Raw genomic sequence first — 16268 nt, 5'->3', positions numbered from 1 at the left:
TCTAGCAGAAATTGGAAGAAAATCACTGATACAAATCACAATTACACATAAACTACAGAAAAAAATGAAAAGTACAATTACACACTGGTGTCGTTAAGTGATTTTCACACATTTAGGACACAGTAAGAGATCTGTTTGTGTTCTAACTACTGGAAACACTATGTTTAGTTTATACAATGGGTGGCACCTGTTCAGAGGGTGCAGGAAGCATGATAGAAAATTAATATTACCAGCTCTATGCACACACAACCACAGTGCAACAGGGATCTGACCAGTTAAAGTCTGTTTAACTTGTGGTTTGACCGACTGAGAGATTTTCATTGTCACATACAACCACTGCAGGCGATGCCTGGAAACATTTCAGAGCTGCAATAAATGCATGGAAAAGGCGTTACACTGTGAACATTCCTGTACATCTTGCACATGACGAGGGGCATTTCAACTCTTTGGCATTTTCAGAAAAAGACACATTCACTTATTTTTTCCAAGCTAGCATGCTTTAAGGCGTGGAATGGTACAATGGTATAGGTTTTATATGAAAATACTGGAGCAAAAAAATAAAATGTTCTCTGTTTGCAAATGATACATAGCTGATACAACAAACTTGAAAGTGATGATTAACACATTGCATGCTTCTGGGGCAAATTAGTTTCCCCCTTTAATTTGGTTCTTTGATTTTATTTAAGTATTTTAATCTTGACAGAAATTTTGTAGAAGCCAACCCTGATGCACCCGTCTCCTTTCAAATATGATTAACTTGTCAGTTATGGCCTCACAGACCGACTGGAGGATTAAAGTCTGCATTTTCCTCTGACCATCAGGAAAAAAAGCAAACACGTGCGTTTGTAACTACTGTTTCATATAAATAAGCTTAGAAAAATAAAAGCTTGTGTGTCTGGCACCACAGAGTAGACAGTGGAAGTAAAACGCAGCTGGTGAGGAAAGTTGAGCAGCTAATTAGTTTGACATTTTTGGGGGGGGGGGGGGGGGTGGCAGTTGAATTCAAAAGGGAGCTACAACACTAGACTTACATTCTATAGCTTACTTACATGTTATTCATACCAGCAATCTGAGTTTCTGCTCGTTGTTGACTCTTTTCTGCCCCCTTGTGGACATAAAACAAACTAATTGGAGCTTTAAAACAACATGCAGCATGTTGCCCTGTTAATTTTCCATGAGCGTAGATAAGCAAACCACAATCTCAACCTGCTAAAAGGTGACATCTAGTGAGTGTAGTGTTGCTACTTGAAAAATGACCAGCAAACAGCAAACTAAAGTTAGCATCAGCAACTGATACTGATTCTGCATCATGTTCCACAATGACCTCAAAAACTTAGTGGATGACAAAATACCTGCGGCATTTGTTTTCTTTGCTTTGTTGCTATTTGCAGATCATCTGTGCAATTCTGCTATTTTTGTACTCTTAGCAAAATGAAAACAAAAAACAAATATTACAGCGATGATCGCACAGCTACAGAAAATCTTGCTTGCCAAACCATAGACAAAACTGAAAGAAAAAAAAATATTAATGATACAAGTAAATAAAACTAGCTGCTCTAAGTACAGAAAATATGTATGTGCACTCTAATATATAATCTTCCAAACCTCTGAAGAATTTTTTTCTTTGTCTCCAGTTTCGCTATACAAAACAAGATATACATCTAATAAAAAATACACTCTTAAGTTCCAGGCTGGCCAGCTTTCAGGATATACTAAAGCAAATTAAAAAAAATATATGTAGTCAAACCAACCTACACAGCTGGGGTCAGCTATCACAGCAAAGAAACAAGTCAACCAGGCAGAAAGGAGGAGGAGTGTGGACAGAGAGACTGACCAGCAGAGCTCAGTCGTCATCGCTGTCACTGCCTGACTCGCTGAGCTGAAGGTCATTTCCTGTGGTGAGCAGAAGATAAATGACCATAATACCAAAAATGCAGTGTGGTAGCACAGAGTCACTGGCAGTGAATGAGCAAGATTAGCAGCAGCACAGAAAACGAATGCACGCATGTATAAATTCCATCTCTTGACCTGACCAAGTCTAAGTATAACCCAAAGGTACTCACGGAGTGTGTTCATGAGCTGGTTGTTCCCCTGCTGCCGGTCAGGTCCTCCGTTGGCCATGGGGTGGCGGCTGGGTGACGTCTGGCTGAGGGGTCGGGGGGTCTCGAGCTCTCCGTCGCTGCTGCTGCTGTCATCGCCGCTCCCTGAGGCGCTGCCCGAGTCGGAGGAGCTGCTGCTGCCGCTGCTGCTCATCTGCTCTATCACCTCCACCTCTGCTCGCAGCTCTGTTAAGAACAGCAGAGAATCGCTACAGTTAACAAAAAGACATTCAGCATTTACTGAAAGATTGTTTATAACAAACTGTAATGTCCTTACATTTAATTAGAACTATGTGATACTTAAGTGTGTCACGTAGCATATGTTTAATATAGAATATGTTATTTGTGATGTTAATCATAAACTATAGTTATGCCAGGAAAACCATCTCTTCTATTATGAGCTGTGGCCGTGTATCACCTTCCTTACCTCTCTTGATGTCATCGAGCTGAGGCTCTGGGGAGGGGTTGTCCTTAGATGGGGAAGGAGAGGTTTTGATCCCAGCCCCGGGTTTAGTGGGGGCCCTAAACTGAGAGGTGGGTTGGCTGGACCGAAGCGACTGCTGCTCAATCCGGGCCTGGATCTTACTGCTGCCTTCTGCCCTGTAAAACACACACACAACAGATGTGATTTCACCTGGATTTATTTAAGAGTAACATAGAAGCCAGCCTGAACTTCCCACTTCAATAACCTTAATTTTGTAATCACTGATATCTCACCTAGTTTTCTTGACCTGGATGCTGCTGCTCAGTTTCTCCAGTACAAACTCCCCAGTGTCGTGGTTAATGATGAGCACACAGTCCTTCTGGTATGGCCGCTTGTTTCCTTTGAATACTGTCATGGGAGGGGTAGAGCCCTGAAAGAAAAAAAAAGAAAATGTAAGAACTAAATATGGACAGTCTTGGCTAATTTTGCCAGACCCTATTACATTAAAACAGTGGAAGAAGGTATCATTGTACAGTGCTTATTCCTGGTGTGACTGACTCGCTGACTTCAGTTTGAATTGCTTTGATTGTACAAAGTCTGTTTTTACCCTCGATACTGGATTTCTAAATGTGCAAACATAAATACAAATGTAGTATCTAAGGTAAAAACAGACTTTGTACAATCAAACAAGCTTGAAAAAAAAATCAGTATTTGGTATGACCACTGTTATTCCTCAACACAGCCGGAACTCTCTTAAGTAAGCTTTCTTGTAATTTCTTCAAGTGGCCTCCAGGAATAGTTCTCCATGCTTCCTGAAGGACATTCAAAGCTCTTTTTGGATGTTGGCTGCCTTTTGTTTTGTAATAAATAATCTCACACTGCTTCAATAACGTTGAGGTCCAGGTCATTCCACAACTTGTTCTTAAGGACACGACTTTCAGATTTTGTTCATCTGATGGAGATTGTAGTTTTTTGGGGTTTTATTAGGCCTACCACTTATTCTTTTATCTTCTAAATGTTCACTTTTCAACCAATTTGTCTAAGGACTCCCTGCAAACCATGCTATTTGGGAATCACCTGGTTGGTGCAAATGTTATGGTATTTTATGCCAGGCAATCTGTTATAAATTGACTGGCATAAAATACTAGCAATGCTAGAAACAAATTGCCTCTGGAAATGGTCAGATACAAGGACTGGACTGAAAGGAGCAAAAAATGCAGCCAGTGTTTAAAAAAAACAAAAAACAAGCAAAAGAACAATCAAAAAGACCTTGACGAAGCCTGGAAAAGTATTGCTCAAACCAACTTAAAAAAAAAACTACAAGAAAGTCTCATAGCTTGGAAGCAAAAGGAAATGAAAAGGCATTTATAAACTTTTGCACAGTACAGGATGTGAACAGATATTCATCTAACATGCAAGTGCCACACTTCCTGGAAGTACCAATTCAGTCAGTATTTAAGAGCGATGAATTTGATGCTAGAAGAATGGAAATTGTTTTATTATTTGCTTAATTTACAGAAAGAAGTGCACATCATGCAGTCTTACTGGAATATGAGGTAGTGTTATGGTAACTTCATCTCCTTTCCCAACTTGAAGCTCTCCCTCACAGCTTGTGTCAATCGATGCTGGTTTGAAGTCATCTGAAAAGGAGATGCAACAGATAATTTAACCAGGTGCTTTAGGAGACATTGTATGTAGGTAATTCCAAATACATGGACATTTTATTAAGTATCTTAAACAAATATTGAAAAATTATGAGCCGACGAACCCAGATTTAAAACCTGAGAATGGGGAGTAAAACGATAAAATTCAGTGTATAATGCTGCCACACCATTTGCAACAAATACTTACTTATATTGTTTTCTCCATATAATTACCCATACACAGACTGTGTAAGACACAGCCTCTCCGTCCATGTGAGAAAGTGAGTCTGACACAACAGTAATCTAACAGTGCGCTTTGTATGGTGCCAAAGTTTTATTTAACACATCGCGCAGTCTGTCACACTTACATCTGATGGTGTGAAAGGAAGACTTTGGCCTCTTCTCAAAGCTTTCTCCGAGCTTCAAAACATGCTCCTCTTTGTCCAGCAGCGGATTCGTGCTCCCGTTCATGGCTCCGTTGGTTTAATGGTTACTAAAACTCGCATTTAGGTCAAATCCCACGAAGACCCGAGAGCAATCTGGCAAGTTGAGCAGGATCAAAATAAGATACCAACTACAACACAAAGTTAGCTTGCTGTGGCTAACAGTTAGCAAAACATCACGTGGCCACGCCTTTTCCGCTTTTGGTCCGGCTCTCAAATATCGCCGAAAGTGGGCTGTGTTAGCAACGTCACCTGTTTTCATTAAAGCAAAAGATTTAAAAAAAACAAAAAAACAACGCATTTCACTACATAATAACCTATGAAAATATTTTCAGTGCTTTAATTTAGTCAGTAACGAGTAATTATAGAAAACGCGCCACTCGATGAGAAACGGAATTAAGTAGTAAAGACCACACGACATCATTTAGTTAACGGACAACATGGATGCATTAAATGTGGAAAAAGTACGGCTACCCTCAAATTTGTTTTAAAATAAAACTCTAAATCAGTTAATTGGGGGTTAGCATGTTTGAAAAGTCTATTTTTCATAAGCGAGTATAAACAGAACGTGGAGACACTTTGTGGCAGTTTATCATGGCATTGTCAGAAAGTGGGGTTTTGAGTGGTGATATTAACTGTACACATCCTGGAAAAGAAGAGTCGAAAGACCAAGCGAACACCCCCACTGCCAGGATTTTAACCCTGGGGGAGCAGGAAAGACTGAACGGTGAGCGGGCTCTGGTGTCTGACTTCAAACAGATGAAGCTGGAGAAAGAAGCGCAGAAAAACTGGGACTTGTTTTACAAAAGAAACACAACAAATTTCTTCAAGGATAGACACTGGACCACCAGGGAATTTGAAGAGCTCAAGGCATGCCGAGAGGTGAGGAAATATTTACAACAGACCACACCAGAGGAGGTTCATTTACAGGATATTAAACATAACATCTGTATGTTTTGAAATATTTGAGTTGTATGACTGCCATGCATGTGGTATTGTGTGAAATAGATAAAAAATTTACTGATTTTAATGTATACAATGGACACCCTAAAGGAAAATTAAGGCTTCACAGGACATGACTTGACATTATCAGCTGTGTAGTTTCTGATTTTACTTAATTACCACCTAATAAAGTAAATGCTTTTCTCTAGAGCTGATATTTAGAGGTCAGTTAAAAGCTTGCAACTTTCAACAGTAATTTAGCATAAAGGATATTGTAAAAGTTTTTAAGTGAGTTTTTGGAGTTTCACTATTAAAAATCATTAAGCTGAGTTGAGAGACATGAGTAGACTAATACCTTGTGTTTGTGGCTATTTTTTTTCTCTTTTTTTTGCCTGTCCCGTTTGGCTCTTTTGCCATCAGAATTGTTGTCTAAAGGCAAAGAAAGATGCCCAATGGATTTACTTTACCAAATTGACCATCCCAGCCTTGCCGTAATGGTCCATTTGATTCACCTTTTATTGTTTATTTTATTTTCACTTACTGAATACGGGACAGACTTGACTGGGGGAAAGAAGGGGAGAAAGAAAGAGGGAAAGAGAAACAGCTGAGAAGAGGGACGGGGGAGAAGGGCAAAAGACAAAAACCAACAGAACGGGCAGAAAAAAAAATGCATATATCAATCACCTGGATCACCTGCTGAGAAAGAAAAAGAAAACAAGCAGAAGAGAACAAGAGTAATAGAATAAACAACATCACAATGATATATGGGAATATGACAGTAAATACTAAATATTAAACATTATTGTGCAGCACATAAGATCAACAGAACACAGTGTGCTTTGAGGTAGGAGCCAAAAAGGGTGTAGTTTGTGGGTGTGATCACCCGTGTGTACACCTGTGAGCATGGACACGCTTGTTTTTTTTTTAAAAGGTTCCTTCATGTAATGATCTGCTAGAGGGTGTGGGGGTCCTCCAGGGCATGAAGCAGGTATGGAGGAGATCAAAACTCCAGACATCCAGAGGCCCCCAGAACACAAGAGACCAAGGAAGACCAACAGAGGGGCAGCCGCGCCACTGTCCCAGAAAGAGCTGAGGAGAGTCCCAGATGAGGGCTCACTCAGCAGTCGCGGAGCAGAAGCCAGGGGGAGTTGCAGTGACGCGCCCGTGAGCTCCGCCGGCAGCCAGCCGTGCCTGAGTGACCGAGCCCCAGGCCGAGAGGCCGGGGGCACCCCACCTCCGAAGTGGCCCGAGCGAGCCCCAGGCTCCAGGCCCCGATAAGCGGCCGCCAAGGAGTGAGCCGGTGTGTACCTGGACGCCCATCCCCGGACACAAAGAACCACCAACGCACCGATGTCTGAGGGAGTCCGCCACTGGCAGGGGAAGTGGTGGTAGGGGGAGATAGGCCTCCAAACCTTGGAGGGCCTGAGATGTCCCCAGAGAGGTGGCGTCTGATACCCAACCTGACATATAGACACAGAAATACAGGCACACACAGATACAAACATCCGTTCCCACCCTCATGCTCTCATATGCACTTACTCCACACTCAACCAATGTGGAGACAGACATAAAGAGACGCTGTACACACGATCACACTCCCCAAGCGTACTCTACAAACCGGGTCTAGGTACCCTTGCCCCTGGAGGGGGGAACTGCACCCAGACCCAGGTGGTGTTACCCTTTTCCCTGCGGTGGGGAGAGGCAGACTGCCCCGACTCCGCAGCAGCAGGGAGGCCCCACACTCCAGACCCCAGTCGGACGGCCAACTCCTCCTCCTAGCCCCCCCGCTCCAGCAGGCCGCAGAGAACGGGGGTGAGAGAAGACTCCAAACCTCCCTCCACCCGCTCATTGTAGTGTTGATGCATGTGTGTTCTAAGGTGCAATTAAAACCCAGGAGGGCATGGAGCTACCTGCCAGAGAGCAGCAGGTAAGCGCATGGTCCCTCCTGCTGGCCCTCAATGTCTACGTCTATTTAAAATTGAAAGGTGGGCAACGACGCCAGGGGTGAGGTGTACACCCTGATGGTACTTTGGATTCCGTGTATCGTGCCCACCCCCAAGATCCTATATGTATGTGTAATGAGAGTGTGAGTAATGTGAATGTCTAAGTTGTGGGATAAAATTGAGGCAGAGGCAGCCAGAAGGGGACAGAGGGGGGGTAGCCTCCTCTGCACCCTGGTGACATACCCCTACTCCAAGGTCCTGCATGTGTGGGTGGTTGTGGTGGAGCGGGAAGAGGGAGGCAGCTGGAGATGGGGAGGGAAGGAAGGGAGGGGCAAGTGACCCCTCCCTGGGGCCAGCTCCCCCGCTGACCCCAGTAGGCACCCCCATACTCCGCGACCCGCCAGACCGGGGCCCAGTGCAGCAGCGCCTCCCGGCCCCACAGAGCCCGGGACATTCCACCCAACCCCACCACAGAGAAAACTGCACCCACCCCACCATCCACTCATCTTCCAGACTACATAAGACAATAAACACCCAAGGAAGCATGGAGAACTATTCCTGGAGGCCACTTGAAGAAATTACAAGAAAGCTTACTTAAGAGAGTTCCGGCTGTGTTGAGGAATAACAGTGGTCATACCAAATACTGATTTTTTTCAAGCTTGTTTGATTGTACAAAGTCTGTTTTTACCTTAGATACTACATTTGTTTGTGGCTATTTTAAATTTATCTTTGTCCCATCTGGCTTGCAGTTTGAGTCCCAGAAGTTGGTGCTGCTGGAGGCAGGCTGTGGTGTCGGAAACTGCTTCTTCCCTCTGCTCGAGGATGACCTCAACATCTTTGTTTATGCCTGTGACTTCTCACCACGAGCTGTTGAATTTGTCAGAGTAAGCTCTATTAGTGAAGCTGTAATACTACTTTACATTCAATGGATTCAGACATTTTAACCTGAGAATCTTGGAATCAACAAAAAGAAAAAACCCCACTGAATTTTGTAAAAAAAAAACATTCTTTCCTTTGTTTTCTTTGTGTTAACAGCAAAACCCTCTGTACTGCCCCGACCGCTGTTGTGCCTTCCAGTGTGATTTAACTAAAGATGACCTGATGGAAAATGTGCCAGAAAGCAGTGTGGATGTCATCACACTCATCTTCGTCCTGTCAGCTGTCCATCCTGACAAAATGAAGCTGGTTTTGGAGAACATTAGCAGGGTGAGAGCAGAGATGGCGTGTGGATAGATTTAGTATAAGTCTGTACTCCCAACAGCTTGTATAGTTTAAATGAAATGATAGGTGGGAGAGTTCTCTCCTACTGGAACTACACAAGCACTTGCTTTCTGTACTCATAATGTGGATAAAACGAAATGTTTGATTGAAAGAAGCCTTTAATCTGATGATGTATTTGGTGGTTAATTTCTAGATATGCTTTTAATGTGCCAGATTAGTCAGATTGAAATAGTTTAATGTGATTTGCATGTGATCTTAAGGTTTTGAAGCCTGGGGGATTTATCCTCTTCAGGGACTACGGACTTTATGACCATGCCATGCTCCGATTTAAACCCGGAAATAAGCTGGGAGAGAACTTCTATGTACGGCAAGATGGAACTAGGTCCTACTTTTTCTCTAAAGGTCAGTAGTTTATTCTAAGGAAGTTATTTTTTTGTTGATACTAACTTAGCTTATCTCAATAATTAGAGATAGATATATATATTACCGGTTTAGAAATGTGTGAATTGAGGCTTCACACCTTTTATTTCATTTCAGAATATCAGCACATTCATATGCAAGAACATTGACCTTTCCTTCCTTGGTCACTCATTGTTGAGATAACCTTTTCAAGTAGAGAAGGCTCAATTTGTGCATTTCATCTTTTTATGACACATCAGAAAATCTCTAAACCTTTTTCTTTCTTTTTTATAACTGCCCTCAGAGTTCCTGGCTGAGCTGTTTGAGAAGACGGGCTTCAAGTGCGTTTCTAATGACTATGTTCTTAGAGAGACTGTCAACAAGAAGGAGGGACTTTGTGTACCCAGAGTGTTCCTGCAGAGCAAATTTATGAAACCAGAGAGCTGAACTTTGCGTTTGTCGTCTCACAGATCTACAGAGGTTTTGCAAAACATAGCACTGAAATGTTAGATAAAAACTGGACAGTAAAAGGTGAGGGAAATGTGTGCCAAAACTTTACCAGAATGGAAATTGGGCCATCAAGGTAACTTAGCAGTATGTACTCCTGCTATCTGCTGACCAAACCACCTGAGGAAGGCTCCCAGAAAAGCTCTGCTCCCAACATCTAAAGGGATTTGATTGGATTTTTTTCAGGGGAAAGAAAAGGCATTAAACATGGTTGTTTAAACGTTCACAGTTTGTGATACCGTTCTGAGAAACACTTTAAATATAAACCAGTAATATGATTGGTAATAGAATTATGACTTTCTTGCCCTTCATTCCCCTAATATTGAGTTCAAGTCATCATTTAAAAATGTATTTTTTTAAATAAATGTATTTTATTATTTTCCCACATATACTGTGAGAGGACATGGTAATCTGTGTTTTATAATTTCCCACTTTTTGATGTGAAATTTAAAAAAATTGTTGAGGATGAAAAAGCAAAGCCTCTCATTCTGTTTGAGGTTCACATTTTATGGGCCATGAATCCCTGTGGTGGATGTATGGATATTTCCACGTTTAAGAATAAACATGCTAAATTTGCGCCTTTTTTTCTAAACTATCTTAACTATCATTTTAACTAACTATCTCTCCTTCAGACGATTCAATGAAAACGTCTTCCCTGGCAGATGTCACTGAATGTTCATTGTATAGAAACAGAGAAGAAACCTTTAAGGCTGCTAGGATGCCAAAATCTAAGACATCCACATTGCCCAAAGCATAAATACAAAATATATAATTCAATTATCTATGAGTTATAAATTATTATTCTGTAATGTTTTTCAACTTGTAGATTAAGACATTTCAGTCTATATGAAAAACTAGATGAGCAAGTGTGTGAACAACCTTCGAATCTAAATATTTATTGTGAAGACGTTTTATTTCCTTTGATTTCTGAGTAGCAATCAATTCAAAGACTAACAGTAACACAGGCTACTAAAAATGCATAAATTAAAAATCTATTTAATGGAGAAAACACAATAACAAAAAATTAATGACAGGAAAATTATTTTATTTTATTTTTTCTTCCTTGTACCCATTTCGAGGACTCCATATTAAACAATTTAGTTGATAAAAAATTTACATTGATCACACTGGAAAAGGTCTTTTGAAGCATAAACACCTGTAAGCAGTATGAGCACAAAGCTATCAAAGTTCTCAACTGTGACACACAAAGGCCTAAAAGAGAACTGCCCTTACTACAGTACCATAAGCTGCTCCCAAGATCAACATGTTTGCCGTTGTTTCGATTTAACAACAAATATAAGAGCTTTTATACGTGAATGCAGTTTAGTTAAGTTTTGCATTCATGTATGTTTGCCTTCATCGTACTGTACATTCTGCTAAAAAAGACCACTGTGGTGAATCGGTTTAGGGCCTGTCAAGCTACTTGCAACATGCACTAAATGTGGCTTCCTGTTCAGCAGCTGTGTCGCCCACTGACTTTCCCAGTTTAGAACACATTAAAGATTTGTTGTGCCTCTCAAAACAGAAATGTAATTTGGTGTTTGACACAGTGCGATTTATTGGCATCACAGTGTTTCATGTCACAGATATGAAATTACCATTTTCAGATTTTATATGTTACCCAGTGGTGAAAGTAAAAGATTTTGGGCGGCTTTAGAAATCACAGTGAGTATCAAAATTGCATAAATCCCTCTAAAATTTAATGTAGTCAAATAAAATAATCCAAAATGACAATTATTTGAGTGAATGGGATGTGGGTAAAGATTAAAATAATAAATATTTATATTAAAATATAATTCAATCTTGTAATATATTGAGCTAGTAAAGTGGGCTATATTGTTTAAACATTTCACGTATGTTTTTAAACATGAACAAATATGCATTTTCATGACAGTAATTTCATAATTTGCTAACTAGTAAAGCTGGACTAGTACTAGATTACAATCATGAAGATTGTGTCATTAATTAACACAATGTAATATTCTGATTCTGAAAACGTTTTCTGTGGTTCTGGAAGAAAAGTTGTGGTTACCAAAAATGTAACGAAATTAGTCTCATTCCTGAGAAATTGCCATTTGCTTCAGTTCTACGTAACAAATTTTTTCATGAATTAAGACACCCTTAAAAATGTTGAAAATTGTGATTAGTGAGATCCGGTGATATGTTAAGCGAGGTGCCCTATTTAATCTGACCATGCACGCTGCTTTAAGACTGACTTCAAAGCAGTACAATGCAGTTGATACAGTTTCCTGTCCCGTGGTTTGGCTTCTTCGAGCTTTCTACTAGTAAAGCGAGAAATGAAAGTGCCAAGACAGTTAAAGATGCTCGTACCAGTTCATTCTAGGTTATGGTTTTTTTTACAATCATTAAATAAAATATGATGAATGATTTTGATCAGTAAAATAAATACAACTAACTAATTCTGTTGGAGAAATTAATGTTTCATTAGTATTTCTGCTATATTTTGTGGGGATTATTTGTATTGTTGAGTTTTATTTTTTTATTACATTTTCTTTCTTTATGATTTATTAATCATCATATATCCCAATTCAGGTTAATTATTTCTGCCGTGGCTACGTGCTCTCTAGTGTGTGATTTTAAAAAATAAATAAATAGGTGAGTATAAATTTGGATGATGACATTGTGGTCTGAGAGATAGAGGCAAGTTCCAACCTTGATATATTTTTTTAACCTGGTGATGGTTGCTGTGGCTTTTCACACCTTTTTTGCAACCAGCTACTGCACCGACACAGTCAAACCAGCACGTACTTAAAGGTCTGTTTGTTCCACTGAATCTCTCCACATTGCAGCAGCCTGGGTTTCTTTCCTTCTCTGCTTTCACTCTCAACATGTGTGCACAGCATGGCTTCCAGGTGCAATTTTAACACTTGATTGTTATTAATTTGTTCGTCCAAACTGCGTTTTGTTTAATTTCAGTTTCCACACCAAATTATTCTGGCAATGATGACAGAATCTGATATCCAGAAAGAACTGCATTTACTTAGGTCAGTTTAGCAACATATTTCTTTATTCTTTCTCCATGTATTTTTAATGTTCTCTTACATTAGTCCAAAATTCACAGCACTAGTAAAATACAACCTAATATATACAAAGTAAAATTGATTTGTATTATAATATTAGCCTCCCCTATTCTAAATGACACAGAAATAAAAAGTAGCTGCTTTGGGACTACTACTACTGTATATTAAAGAGATTACAGACAGAGGAGTCGTAGTGATACGATAAATCTTTAATATGCAACTGAAGCAGTTATACTCTATGATGAAACATTAAATTTGTAAAAAAAAAAAAAAAAAATCATTTGTTGCTGTGATATAAGAAAAATGGTGAAAAATATGTTTGATCCGTTTACTTCATTCAGCCAAATCAGAGCAAAGAGGTGTTCTCGAAATGCTTTTTGAACAATATTCATCAAAGTATCCATCCAAAAAAAACAGCTGCCTCAGTCACTGATCTGTAAAAGAACAGACAGAACAGCAGAATGAGACATCAAATCCATATGTGGTAGAAACTGAGTTTATCTCCCCGCCTTCCCACAAAGTTAAAAAATTACAAATATTTCAACTCCTCAAATACAAAGCCGTACTGAGGAGTAGATTGTTATAATCAAAGTTCAAAAACGACAATCCTCTAATTTTTGAGAATGACATATTTAGTGACTGATCATGAAAATACCTTTGACAACAACAGTGATAAAATGGCCCATGGCTGTCTCTCCACTTGCTGTACACATAGCCTTGCACTGAAAGGTACCAGCATCCTTTGGTGTCACGTTGAGGATCTCTGTCACAACCAGTCTGCGTCTTTTCCCTTCAGAGATTGTCTCACTCACTGTTGTGAAGTACTTTTTGGGGTTAATTAGCTCAACACTTCCATCATGCCACACAACATGCACCACACCACACGATTCGAAGTCGTAATGTGCCTCACAAGTTAGTGTGACTGATGAGCCTATAGACGGAGTGAATGTCTTCTGTAGGTAGCGGACTTCTAAATTATCTAGAACATAAAAAAAACCCAGTGTTAATATCTCACTTCATGAAAATAAATTGAATTCCCAAATCATTTTTGAGTCACTTAAAGTCAGTGCTACTGGTGTGTGTTAAAATATCATCTGCCCAATGGGAGCTGTTCAAAGAGATGGTAAACTGGGTGTGATGGGTCTTTTATGATGTTTGTTGTTTTCCAGAGACAGCAGGATGTTCTGATATTGTTCGGAGCAGGTATGTGTGTTGTTTTCTCTACAGTTATATTAACTCTATGAAGGGCCTTTTTGTGAGCCCCAGAGCTACTGCTTCTCATTATCAGGACATTATAGGTCAGGACACTCCCAAAAACGACACCACCCATGTTGTGGCAGGTTGAATTTCCTGATAGCTGCCTGGAAGTTTACTCACTGCTGTGCTTTGTCGATCAAACAGTGCATTTATTTTTTCTACTGCTATCTGCAGTTTTAAGGATTACTAATGAAAGTATTATTGCTTATGTTTTTACAGCAAGAGTAAAAACTAGATGTCTAGGTTTTCTTCATAACAAAATAACAGATCAGTAATTGTCAGATAAATTGTGGTTATATTTCATTCTTCCTTGAATTGCTTACTTTTTCTAACAGAAATAAATCAAGAAAAGTGAAACTGTATCTTTGAAATACCTGATATCTAGACATTTTTTTTTTCTGCTACCGCTAAAAAGACTTATGAGGTCATGCAACTTTCACTGAGAAAATAGGGACTCAAAGCACACTTCCTCTTCTAATAAACCACTCCTCTTACTGGAATGTTGTGTAAGCTGACTACCACACCCTTTTCCCTATCGGAGTTATATTCAAATGTATTATCAAGTGAAATGGCGATGGAGCTAGACCAAGAAAAGCTCTGCTGTTCCATATGTTTGGATTTACTTAAGGAGCCAGTGACCATTCCCTGTGGGCACAGCTACTGCATGAATTGTATTGAAAGCCGCTGGACTGAAGAGGAACATAATAAAAGCTACAGCTGCCCTCACTGCAAACAGACCTTTGCACCAAAGCCAGACTTGGTGAAAAGTGCCATGTTTGCTGATTTGGTTGAAGCCCTGAAGAAAACAAGACTTCAGTTTGCTCCAGCTGATCACTGCTATGCCAAGCCTGGAGATGTAGCCTGTGATTTCTGCACTGACAAAAAGCTGAAAGCCCTCAAGTCATGTTTGGTGTGCCGGATCTCCTACTGTGAGCTCCACCTTCAGCCTCACTACGAATCCTCTGCCTTTGAAAAGCACAAATTGGTTGAACCGCTAAAAAATCTACAGGAGAAATTTTGCTCTCATCATGATGAGGTGATGAAGATCTTTTGTCGCACTGACCAGCAGGCCATCTGCTTTTTGTGCTCTGTTGATGAACACAAAAATCACGACACAGTCTCAGCTAAAGCAGAAAGAAACCATAAGCAGATGAAGCTTGGGGTGAGTCGGGAAAAAATCCAGATGAGAATTCAGAACAGAGAAAAAGATCTGAAAGTTCTTCAGGAGGAGATTGAGGCCATCAATTTCTCTGCAGATAAAATAGTGAACGACAGCAAAAAGATCTTCACAGAACTAGTTTGTCTTGTTGAGAAAATGAGCTCTGCTTTAAATGAACAAATCAGATTCCGGCAGAAAGCTGAAGTTAATCGAGTTACAGAGTTAAAGGAGAAACTGGAGCAGGAAAATGCTGAGTTGTGGGTGAAGGATGCGGAACTAGAGCTGCTCTCAAATACTGATGACCACATCCAGTTTCTACTTAATTACCCTTCACTGTCACATTTAAGTGAGTCCACAGACTTGCCCAGCTCAGATGTCCATCCTCCCCTGTACTTTGAGCATGTGACAGAGGCTTTGTCAGAGATCAGAGGTAAGCTGGAAAATGTTCTAAATGAGGAATGGCCAAAAATCTCACTAAAAGTGACTGAAGTGGATGTTTTACTGCCAATCCCAGAGCCAGAGACAAGAGAAGAATTCTTACAATATTCTCGTAAAATCACGTTGGATCCCCAGACTGTCAACCCGTGGATATCATTATCTGAAGGCAACACAAAAGCAACAGTGATGAGAGAAAAGCAAATATATGACTGTCACCCAGACAGATTCACTCACTGGCTTCAAGGCCTCAGCAAAGAGAGTCTGACTGGGCGTTGTTACTGGGAGGTTGAGAGAAGCGGTGGGGGAATTTTAGTAGCTGTTGCATACAAGGACATTAGCAGAACTGGGGATGAGAGTGGATTTGGAAACAACGACAAGTCTTGGGCATTAGGATGTTTTGACTTTAATTACTATTTCAGACATAACAATATGAAAACTTTACTCTCAGGCTCTCAGATGCCCAAAATTGGGGTGTTCCTGGATCACAGGGCCGGTACGCTGTCATTCTACGGCATTTCTGAAGAAATGATTCTCCTTCACAAAGTCCAAACCAAATTCAGTCAGCCGCTATACGCCGGAGTCTCGGTTTACTGGGCTGGAGACACTGCTAAGTTGTGTAAACTAAAGTCAACTTGGTCAAAAGAGGTTGATGGATAAGATACTGCTTTTAATTACGTGAAAAAGGGAGATTTGACCTGTGCATTGCATTCTGTAACCCCTTAATGCCTATTATATCATATTGACATATCATA

General features: G+C 40.3%; 2 protein-coding genes across 2 annotated transcripts; one reads left to right on the top strand and one right to left on the bottom strand.

The window, feature by feature from the left end:
* Positions 1–268: 268 nt before the first annotated feature.
* Positions 269–4792, bottom strand: eaf1 (ELL associated factor 1). The gene is made up of 6 exons (XM_026185348.1): positions 4535–4792; positions 4069–4163; positions 2817–2953; positions 2527–2699; positions 2064–2285; positions 269–1893 (listed from the first exon to the last, which is right to left on the bottom strand). The coding sequence occupies exons 1-6, from the start codon at positions 4635–4637 to the stop codon at positions 1844–1846; spliced, it is 780 nt and encodes a 259-aa protein (XP_026041133.1). The 5' UTR covers positions 4638–4792; the 3' UTR covers positions 269–1843.
* A 256-nt stretch (positions 4793–5048) lies between these two features.
* Positions 5049–10197, top strand: mettl6 (methyltransferase 6, methylcytidine). Its single transcript, XM_026185347.1, has 5 exons — positions 5049–5491; positions 8244–8378; positions 8530–8700; positions 8976–9117; positions 9419–10197. Exons 1-5 carry the CDS (start codon positions 5204–5206, stop codon positions 9559–9561), a joined length of 879 nt encoding a protein of 292 aa, XP_026041132.1. The 5' UTR covers positions 5049–5203; the 3' UTR covers positions 9562–10197.
* The last annotated feature ends 6071 nt before the right edge of the window (positions 10198–16268 follow it).

The sequence above is a fragment of the Astatotilapia calliptera genome, chromosome 11, assembly GCF_900246225.1.
Source record: "Astatotilapia calliptera chromosome 11, fAstCal1.2, whole genome shotgun sequence".
Taxonomy (NCBI): domain Eukaryota; kingdom Metazoa; phylum Chordata; class Actinopteri; order Cichliformes; family Cichlidae; genus Astatotilapia; species Astatotilapia calliptera.
This window is presented reverse-complemented; position numbering and strand designations above follow the sequence as displayed.

Bases quoted from the DNA above. Each gene is read 5' to 3' on its own strand.
- eaf1 (XM_026185348.1), bottom strand. From the start codon at position 4,637: ATGAACGGGAGCACGAATCCGCTGCTGGACAAAGAGGAGCATGTTTTG. The intron at 2,954-4,068 runs GTAAGACTGCAT...TTTTTCTTTCAG, and splicing joins TAACACTACCTCATATTCCA to GGCTCTACCCCTCCCATGAC. The intron at 1,894-2,063 runs GTGAGTACCTTT...TGCTCACCACAG, and splicing joins CCAGCTCATGAACACACTCC to GAAATGACCTTCAGCTCAGC.
- mettl6 (XM_026185347.1), top strand. From the start codon at position 5,204: ATGGCATTGTCAGAAAGTGGGGTTTTGAGTGGTGATATTAACTGTACA. The intron at 8,379-8,529 runs GTAAGCTCTATT...TTGTGTTAACAG, and splicing joins GAGCTGTTGAATTTGTCAGA to CAAAACCCTCTGTACTGCCC. The intron at 9,118-9,418 runs GTCAGTAGTTTA...AACTGCCCTCAG, and splicing joins GTCCTACTTTTTCTCTAAAG to AGTTCCTGGCTGAGCTGTTT.